Below are 9512 nucleotides of genomic sequence, written 5' to 3' on the forward strand. Positions count from 1 at the left end.
GATGTTTCCTGTGGTACTGTCTTGCTTGTTTTATGAGTGTGCTGTGATAAAGTGTGTTTTTCTGGTGTTAACTCTTCTTTTGCTAGGGTTTGTGGGAGCTAGTTGCTTGAATATGGCATTTGATCCATGGCAGACGCCTTGTGAAATAAGGCATTTTCTGTATGTCATAGAGCAGGCAGCAATGGGAGTACAGAAGAAGGCATGGATGGAGACCCACCTGCACGCTGGTGAACTGTGAATGCTGTGAATTGGATGAAATGCTGAGAACCTCGTATCACTTATAGCTGGCAGATTAAGTCAAGATGGGCAGGCAGGAACTCTTCTGCCTTTTGCATTCAGACAGTTAATCTCAGAAAGATCCCACTATTTGAGTCATCTGAGCTTTGGACATGATACCTCGCTCTGTCTCTTCATAGTCCACCAAGTTTGAAAGAAATTTAAGGCTGAGTATGTATTTTAGAGCAGTTAAAGGAATTGGCCGGAAGCAGAAGAGAGCTCTTATTCCCAGCGCTACACTGTAATAACCAGAGACAAGTCAAAGTGGAGAAAATGAGTTTTTTTCCCCAAGGTTTGCAGGGCCTATGGGAAGTGACACATGCTGGGACATGGGTTTATGGCTGACACGTCTCATGGAGGAGCGGGGGGAGTCTGACAGGTGGGTGGGTGAGAGAAGCTCTTCATTTACAGATGTGGCAGAACCTAAGCAACTGTGAGGGGTGGGAGCTGCCCTCATTAGAAACATCAGAAAAATGGAATCTCTTAAAAAAAACATAGAGTTAAGCGCCCTTTCAGCCTTTTTTTTAACTGGGAAGGGGCCTTGCAACTGGCTTTTAGAATACTCTGAGCAACGAGCTCCTTTGGGAGGGAGAAATATGCCTTCTGTGGAAGCAATTTGATATGCTTGATGCGAAGAAGCAGGATGAGACCAGATGCCCTTTTAGTGGTTTTGGATACTTTAGGGAAAAGACATGAGTGGATCCAGCTCAAAGGTCCTGCTGCCTCATGTACCAGCACAGTCAAATTCATTAGTGAATTTTTATTGCCAGGCATGAATAAATTACTAGATATCTGGTGCCTGCAGACAGGCAAAGGAAAAGCTGTCTGGGAAAGCTTGGATTTAAGACAGGTTTTTAATCTCTAATAAAAATAGCCCTTTTTTTTGAGGTGTAAGTTCTTACATCCTTGGTAGTTCAAATGCAATCATACCCTGGATCAATGCAATCTTGTCTCAAGCAGGGAGCTGTGATAAATCTGTTCAAATCTCATTCTGTCAGACCACTCTGTGCCAACAGAGGTGATAATGAATGTTTAGGTATGAACACAGTTGTTGTTTTTTCTGGCAACAAACTATGTAGAGGTTCAAGTGGAGTATTTTATTGATTCACTGCAATATCACTTTAAGTTGGTTGTGCTTTCATCAAAGCATTACATATATTTAGTGTTAGGTCTATTTCTATATGAAGCAGGGACAGCCATAAAACCAATGGAGTCAAGGCAGAATTGCAATTTTCTATACTGTAGCTAAATAAATAAATCTTCCTCTTTTCCCCAACTTGCTCTGTTCAGGTTCCTGTAGGCTTGTTCAGTTCACCCACACAAGTGAAGTGGTTTCTAAGAGTGCTGCTGACAGGGCTAACGCATGGTTCAGTGTTGCAGTGTCGATCCCTGAATCATGCTGCAGCATTACAGTTGTCATAGAGACACAGATTTTTGAGACCAAAGGGACACTTCTGATAATCTGCTCAGACCTGTTGTAAAACACATAGTAGCTTGCCAATAAGTAAATAACTTTGCCAAATTGGAGCGCAGCCTGGCCCTCCCTCTCCTGTGACAGCGAAACACATTTCACTTAAGTTTGGGGGATGCTGGAAGAGAAACCCCAAATGGGGATTTAATTTCCTGTCAGAGTGGTGCTGTCGGCACATCATTTTTTTCTGCTGAGTGAAAGGCAGGTGCAAGCTTAGTCCACAAGGTCACGCCATGATTGTGATACTGGCGACTTCAAAGGGACAAAGAGTATTAGAGTAATAACAGTATCCCTTCTTATCTTCTAGGTGGTGCGGTGAGGTCAGCATTTGTATTTGTAATGAAGGATGCTAGAATGGGGCAGCTGTGTGCAGTCAGAAGTCTCTGACAGACAAGTGCTGGGTGATTTAGCTGTAGCAGTTTGATGCTACTGTCCCTGGTTGTTTGCCTCCTTCTTCTGTCTGCTCCTTTATCAGCTGAGATGTGTGTCTGCATCTCACCCATGCCGGTCCAGAGCCTGCCGCAGCTGCTGCCAGGGATAGTGGGCTTGTGCCAAGGCACTGGGTTGTGAACTGCCATAGCAGTTGTAGCCCTTGCCAGAGGCTACCTGGTACAGCAGAACTAACAGCTGAGGGATTTAACATCTTAAATTGCCAAGCTGACATCCATCAGAGCTCATGTGAGAGTGCCAAGCAGTCTGGGTAACCTCCAGCCAAGTATTAAGTCTCCTCTGTCCCAGTATATGCTAATCTGTGAGAAATGGATTGTTACAGATCCCAGCTCTGCTGATGAAGGAAGTCCAGTTATAAAATCCCTTGATTTTATACACAGAAGTTTCCAGTGGCCATCACGGTATTAGACACTGAAACAGGTGTAAAGCCTCTGACATGGTCTCCCCATCTGCTGCTGCAGAATTTGGAATAAGGTGAACTGCTTGAGCAAAGCCTTGAAAATGTGTGTGAAGGAAGATGTGCAACCAAAATGCTCTCCTCCTCCTAAATGCATACATTTCTGTGGTTGTCAGCTGTGCATACATAGCTTCTGCATTGGGAAGCTGGAAATGTAATTTTTTAATGAAAATAATCTGCTGGCTCAATATAAGCATGTATTATCCCTGCGTTGGCTGCTCTGCTGGAGAGGTTTGATAATAGGGCAGCGTTTGATTCTTTGTGCTCTTTTCCCATTCCTGTGTAGCAGTTGTTTTGCTGCTATTTGCAGTGCCTTAAATTACGGCACTGCAAGGAACAATTCTTAGCACTTTAGATTTTCAGGGATTGTCTTTGGCTAATTTCCACAGCATGCCTGTGAGGTGTAATGACTTACTGCCTTTCTGTTCACAAATAGTGCTATGTTCATCTATTCTTTGAGTAGCTTAAGAGCAATTCATCTGTGGGACTGCCTGGTTCCTCTGGAGCATGCTCCTTCTGCAGTAGGGGTAAGTCTCCCTTAAAAACACGGGGGAACTCAAAAGTGGGCTAGGTTGTGTGTGCTACAGTATTGGTGTGCTCTGGCACTGCTACGCAGCTGTTGTGGATGCGCTGGGGAGCACTGAGCTTTTGGAGGGCCAAATGTGTATCCAGCTTGCTCGGTTTAGAGGTGGGGAAGCACCCTGGGACAGGGAGAGGACTCGCTCAGATGCCATCTTCCTGCCACCCTTTAGGGACGAAGGAGATCCTGCAGCTCTCATGTTGAGGGGGAGCTGGGGAGGAAGAGGGGGCAGTTTGCAGCAGCTTCCTGACCTCACATCCATGCACGGTCCAGCCACAGTCTGGCCCGGGGTAAATAGGTGACACTGAATTGAGGAAGCAGACAGGACTTCAAGCACAGGGGGACAGCACAGTGCAGTGTGTAATGCTCGTGAATCTGAGTATAAAATTTGTTAACTGACATGCTTTCCAAAGGATGCTGTTCAGGGAACCACACGTGATTAGAAGAACACAAAGCTCATAAAGTTTCAGGTTTATTTTAGAGGAGTTTAACAATGGTGTGAGGAACACATGATCCATCTTGGCCATGGTCTAGTGTCTCAGCATTGGTTTAACTGTTAGGCTTTTCTTGCTGTTTCTATTGCACAGTCATACTGCTTGTGATTGCACCTGCAGGTATGCACCTCCATGTGAGCCATGCATTTACATCTGCAGAAGAGTGGAGATCAGTTTAATAACTACTCCTGTTTAAATGCAGGATAGATATTTTACATGCCCATACAGACCTTTGATTTGGTTTATTATTCAGCCTTTGTCTTTTTGCTTAAATTCAAAATTGTTATGTGTGTTTTCTACAGGCATTGAACTCTCCTCATAAGCATTTATCTTAATTTCTGAGTTAATTTACAGTGTTTCTGCTGATCAGATCTAATTTAAAGGGTGGGGCTGAGGAAAGGGTCATCCACGTGGAACAAACATTTGAAACAACTAATAAAAAAGCAGACAGGGAGGATTCTCAGTTAATGTGAGTTGCGGTGGTTTAATCAACAAAAATGGAGCCATGCCAGTTTTCACCAGCTGAAGATCAGACATGTTACTTCTATGTCAGATTACGTGCTGCTGAGAGCTACTAGATTCAGGATGATTAGTATTGCATAGATTTACAGATCCATACAGGTCCTTTTTCTGTCTACGTGTTTAATTTCATTTATTGTTTTCTTTCTGCATGCAACAAGCCTGCATGATTACTGGCAGCACCAAGGGTAAAAAAGCTGTTAAGAGACAAAGGATTAAAACAAGGTCAATGTTACTGTTAACGATGGCTTCCAGCTCCTCCTGCTTGCCGCCCATGCTGCGTGCATTGGTGTAGATGCACTTGAGCTGGGACACATCTCCTCAAAGTAGTGATTATCATTCAGTGATGGTTTCCACGAACCGTACTGCTCTGGAAGTTGGTGCCACATGGGTTAAACCATTTAACTGTACACAGTACAAAACTGAACAAAACCACTTTCCAGTGCTTTGAAAATGGTCTACCAGTGCATGTAGTGCACAGTATCTGTCTAGCGGTGAGAGATGTTACTTGCTGTTACCCAGGCAGTTCCAGGATTGCTTAGTGATTACAGTACCATCTTCCCTGGACCTTTTATTAAAGGAACAGCTCTGCCCTGGGGTTTATTTAATTCCTGTCTCTCCCAAAATTGAGGTGGGTAAGCCTTTCTTTCAAAGGGATATTTTTTTGACCAAGAAAATGTTAACAATTTGATTTTCATCCTAGCTCTGTGAAGATTTGCGTACTGGCACAACAGAAAGCTGAATAGCTGAAGTGCGATGCAGGAGCTGGAAGGAGAGGTTTAGGGTGGGAATCTCATAAACTGGTTCTGTCATGGAAGAAAACGTCACATGTCTAATGTATGTGGCACTAACAGAGAGGCGGTTGTCACAGTTATTACCTCCTTATTCACCCTCTCCACTTTGCCCCCTGGTAGCTTTCAAGGAGATTAATGGGTACTACCAAGTACTGAGTACTCAGGACAACTGGCTTACTTGTACTCAAATGCCTAAGAGAGAAGTAGGCAACCTGGTCTCCAGACTGTGTTCTTCTGCCAGGTACATGAACAATAAACTTTCAAGAGTTTTAGACATGTAGAGGAGAAAAGCTGTGGTGCATTAGAAGGTATATTTTAGGTGGAGGATTGTCAAAGATGCCAGTGCTGCTGACACATCTACTGCCTGTGGGCTTTCGGTAGCAGGTAAGCATGTTTGTGCTTTTGGAAAATCATTCAGTTGTTAGGAGAACTGATCTAAATATTCCTGAGAAGTAATGCACTCTGCCAATTTTGACCTGTTGGCAAATTGTGAATGAAAATTTTGTTGATTTCTTTGGATTGGCTCAACAAGTATTAACATATCAACATATATATCTTTGGAGACATGAATTATTTATAGCAAGTGTTCAAAAGGTCTGAAAAGCAATTTTCTTTTGGGGATGTGTGACTGGCCACATGGCTGACATGGTATTCTCTCATCCCTGATTGTGTTAGCTTTTTAATTGCTTATTCCATCTGATGCTAATTTTGATTCTTGATGAGGTCTCAGTGGTAGTATCTAAGTCCATTTACACTGAGCATTCATCTCTACAAAGCTTCATTTATGTGAAAGCTTGTGAATAAAGAGGTATAAGCCAGCCAAGTGTCAGTCTGGCTTTGTTATTTGGGCTGCTAGCTGACAAATGCGCATGTACTTTGATCAGCTTTAGTCATGATTGGGCAGGAGACTTCAGTTCAGCTATCTCCCAACAAATAAATTCAGGTATGAATTCAATATGAAGGCAACTTCAGTATGAAGTCGCCCATTTTGGTTGCTGTGGTACTGTATATATATTCATTTCCTCTGGTGATCAGGTAGGAAAGTTACTGAAGAGATGTGTTATGCACTTTATTTTGAAAATCAAGAAATGACTCATTCTCCAAACGCATCCATCGCATGCCCTGTTAAGTTTAAGACAGAAGATGAGCCAAGCAGCAGCAAGCAACATCAAGAAAACTGTTTTGTGCCAAAAAAGGCAGGGAACTGAAAAGCCCAAGGATGCATATGACAATCATGCAGCTTAATGAGCGGCTCTGTAGGTCCTATAAGGTGGTGGATTATGAGACTCGGCCAGAGTTTTGCACTAGCAGAAAGTAACTGGTAAGATCAGTAGGGTGACAGGCAGCACTGGAAAAGGAAGCTAAAATTGCCTACTGCCTCTGCTTCTTGGGAATGAGAAGAAAATGGCTGTATATGTGTTTGTACACAGGGGCGTGGGTTTGTGGTGCTCCAGTCAACTCAGAGCAATGTAGATACAGACAGGCTAACTGAAAGCAGATGTACAAGGAAGGTTGATGCATGTTGGTCTAACACAAGTGTTCATTACATGCACATTGGCTTGGCCCAGCTTGCCACGCTACTGCATCTGTTGGGGGGGGGTTTACTATGGTGCATAACCAGTATGTCCTTCCTGAGACTTCCTTGTGCGTGTTGAATGGTGAACAGAGAATAAGCTATTGTGGTGACTCGGGACTGCAGCTATTGGGGTGCTTCATGGGGAACCTTGACAACACTGTCTCCCTGCTTCTCTTTCCAAGATGTCTGCCTGCAGTGCCAAAACACTAGGACCGTAAAAATAAAAAACACCTTTTTTGAATCTCTAAAGAAATAAATGAGCAGGTTCTGTTCAGACAATGATCTCCAGTAAAAATAATTTCCATTAAGCCTACTGTGAATGTTTACTTGATTGAAATCTTTTGCTGGTGGAATAAAAAGTTTGTTGTTCTCAACCTAGCAGAGAATTTCTAAAATCACTGTAAAATGACATTCCAGAAAAAGGAGCAAAAGCGAATAATTCTTGGGGAAACATTTGCAAGAAAAGCTGCACCTCCACTGATTTATATTAAGACTGATATTGATTATGTACTTACAAAACCCAAAATACTTCATTATGGAGAGTAATTTTGAAGGTATGTGCCCATTTCAATGCTTTAAATAAGGCATAATTCTGGTGCCATCAAGTAGAAATTATAAACAAGTATAAACATTGGGCTGAGAGCTTGTCTTGTCTCTCATCAGTGCTCTAGACTGACTGTAGGGTTTTCTCAGTGCCTGACAATCACCACCGCACAGATCAGTTGAGATATATTACATTTACGTATAGTCAACTGATGAAAACCTCTGCAGTTCAGAATAAACTGAAATCTTTCCCAGCAACAATTTCGAAGCCTCAAAGTGATTTTGTCTTCTTTGGTTTAGACTTATTTATTTTATATTTTTGTTACAATACCATTAAACTTTTAATATGTGAATATTCCATTGTTTTGGCACTATGAAAATGTTTTTCTTTGTCAAATCTAAAAAACTGAAGACTAATAGAATCCTTTTGAAAATTGATGTTGTGAGGATCTTGGGAATTTAACCCCTTTTCAGTCCAGAGCAAAATCTTATATTATGAGTTTCTGCAGAATGAAAACTACTTACTGGACTTCTGATAACTTTTAGTTCCTTGAATGGGAGGTGCTACAAACAATGAAAACATTGGTTTTGTTGATGACATAGGTATTAGGAAATGACTTTGATAGGTAAGGAAGAACCCTTAGTCCCGGATCAGCTTGTTTCTCTGTTTATTTAATACTTCAAACTATCTATCAAAACGGAAGTTCAAACGCTAAAACTGTTCTTTCTCTTCAGTAACTGAACCAAAATAATGGATTTGGGGAAATCTGTTAATCCTTTCTAGAACCTGATACTTTAGAGATAAGTATTATTCTAATAAAAAATAATTTAAGTCTAAGTGCAACAGTTGTAATGTGGTAAGTGGAAGTTCTTAGAAAACTGCTGCATTATTTTGTCTTGGACTCTATGTAGTCTTAACTAGTTTGTTTAGACAGATTGCTCTGTGGTCAGTGGCAGCAGCTGGTTTGACCAATGACAGAATAGAAATTCTTTTCAAAAGCCTTGATAGGCATTTCTTTAAAGGCTAGCATCATAAAAGATATAAAAACTATGTTAATGACAAAAATTTGCAACTGCACGCCTTGATCCTATGCTCATGGAAGATAACGGCAAAGCTCTCATTAACCTTGGTGCTGAAGGATCAAGTTGTTTCCTTTTATAACCTCCAAGTGTTTTGGTAAGAGTAATCGATCAATCCTCCCACCACCATGTGGGGCAGATGTTAATCTTGATGTTAGAGATGAATGCACTGAGGTGAAGTAATTCATTCAGGTCCTGTGGTGATTAGGCACTGAAGGTGGACAGTGCTCGGTTGCTGTCCTCTGATCTAATCATCAAGAAATACTCTTCTCCCTTCCTTGACAAGAGATTTTGAAAGACATCTTACATGTTTGGATCAGCCAAATATTGTGAATTAAACATATTTTGGCTTATGTATTACAGAAATATATTGGGTATGTTCAGTGTGCAAGCTCACTGGACACACAGTATTTGAACAACTTGCTCCTGTTTTACCTAACCCGTGAATGTCTTTCAATCCACAGCTGTCATTTGGCCAACCCTCTCCCTCCAGTAACTTACAACTTTCAATTTCTAGTGTGCAATTTTGTTCATCCAGAGGATATCTGCGTAGATCCATCATGCAAGCAGCTGTTGTTGTGATCCTGTAAGAGGAGGGTGAAAAAAAAAATGAGATTTGAAACCACATTTTACTTGTTTGAGAAGGCAAGATTTTCTGTAGTGGCTTTTCTGTTTGTTTAAATACAGAATGGTTACGCACACAGATTCCTGGCATACAGGCTTTACATAGCTTGTAAAGCATGATTAAATAATTTATACAGTACAATACAGTGGTTATGGAATAAAGCATCAGAGCATATGCTGAATATCATAGAGCAGGATTTTGACTGAAAACTTTAGGTGCAAAAGTGTACAGTGTTTTGAAGAAGATTTAATGAGATTTCTACTTGGTCATCTTATTTTCAATGTTCTTAATTCAGTCATCTTCAAATTGTTTTGCAAATTGTTTTATTTATAACTCATACTGCTGATAGCTTTCTTTTTTCATTTTGTCGTCCCCTACTGCTGTTTTAATTTTGTCTGATATGTATGTGCATTTTCACCCATGCTGTGGAAATATTGGTAATATCTGATTCATTATTTTTACGGTTTCATAATCAGTTTATCATTAGCTATGATAATTGAACATTGCCTTTTAAAAACGGCATGATGCAATCAAAAACTTGTGAAATGTAACATTGTCTGGTGGTTATTTAATGAACATTGAAAGTAGCTACGATGTAGGCTGGATCTTAGAATCATAGAATCATAGAATCATAGAATCATAGAATC

General features: G+C 41.0%; 1 protein-coding gene across 2 annotated transcripts in view; it reads right to left on the reverse strand.

Moving 5' to 3' along the window:
• The window catches only part of GABRB1 (gamma-aminobutyric acid (GABA) A receptor, beta 1), a 66425-nt gene that overhangs the window by 22173 nt on the left and 34740 nt on the right, over nucleotides 1–9512 (reverse strand). For both annotated transcript variants that reach the window (XM_009335163.1, XM_009335162.1), the window contains exon 2: nucleotides 8742–8824. In XM_009335163.1, coding sequence (XP_009333438.1) covers nucleotides 8742–8824 — 83 coding nt within the window. The remainder of the gene's footprint in view (nucleotides 1–8741; nucleotides 8825–9512) is intronic.

This window comes from Pygoscelis adeliae, unplaced genomic scaffold (genome assembly GCF_000699105.1).
Source record: "Pygoscelis adeliae isolate BGI_AS28 unplaced genomic scaffold, ASM69910v1 Scaffold21, whole genome shotgun sequence".
Classification (NCBI taxonomy): Eukaryota; Metazoa; Chordata; class Aves; order Sphenisciformes; family Spheniscidae; genus Pygoscelis; species Pygoscelis adeliae.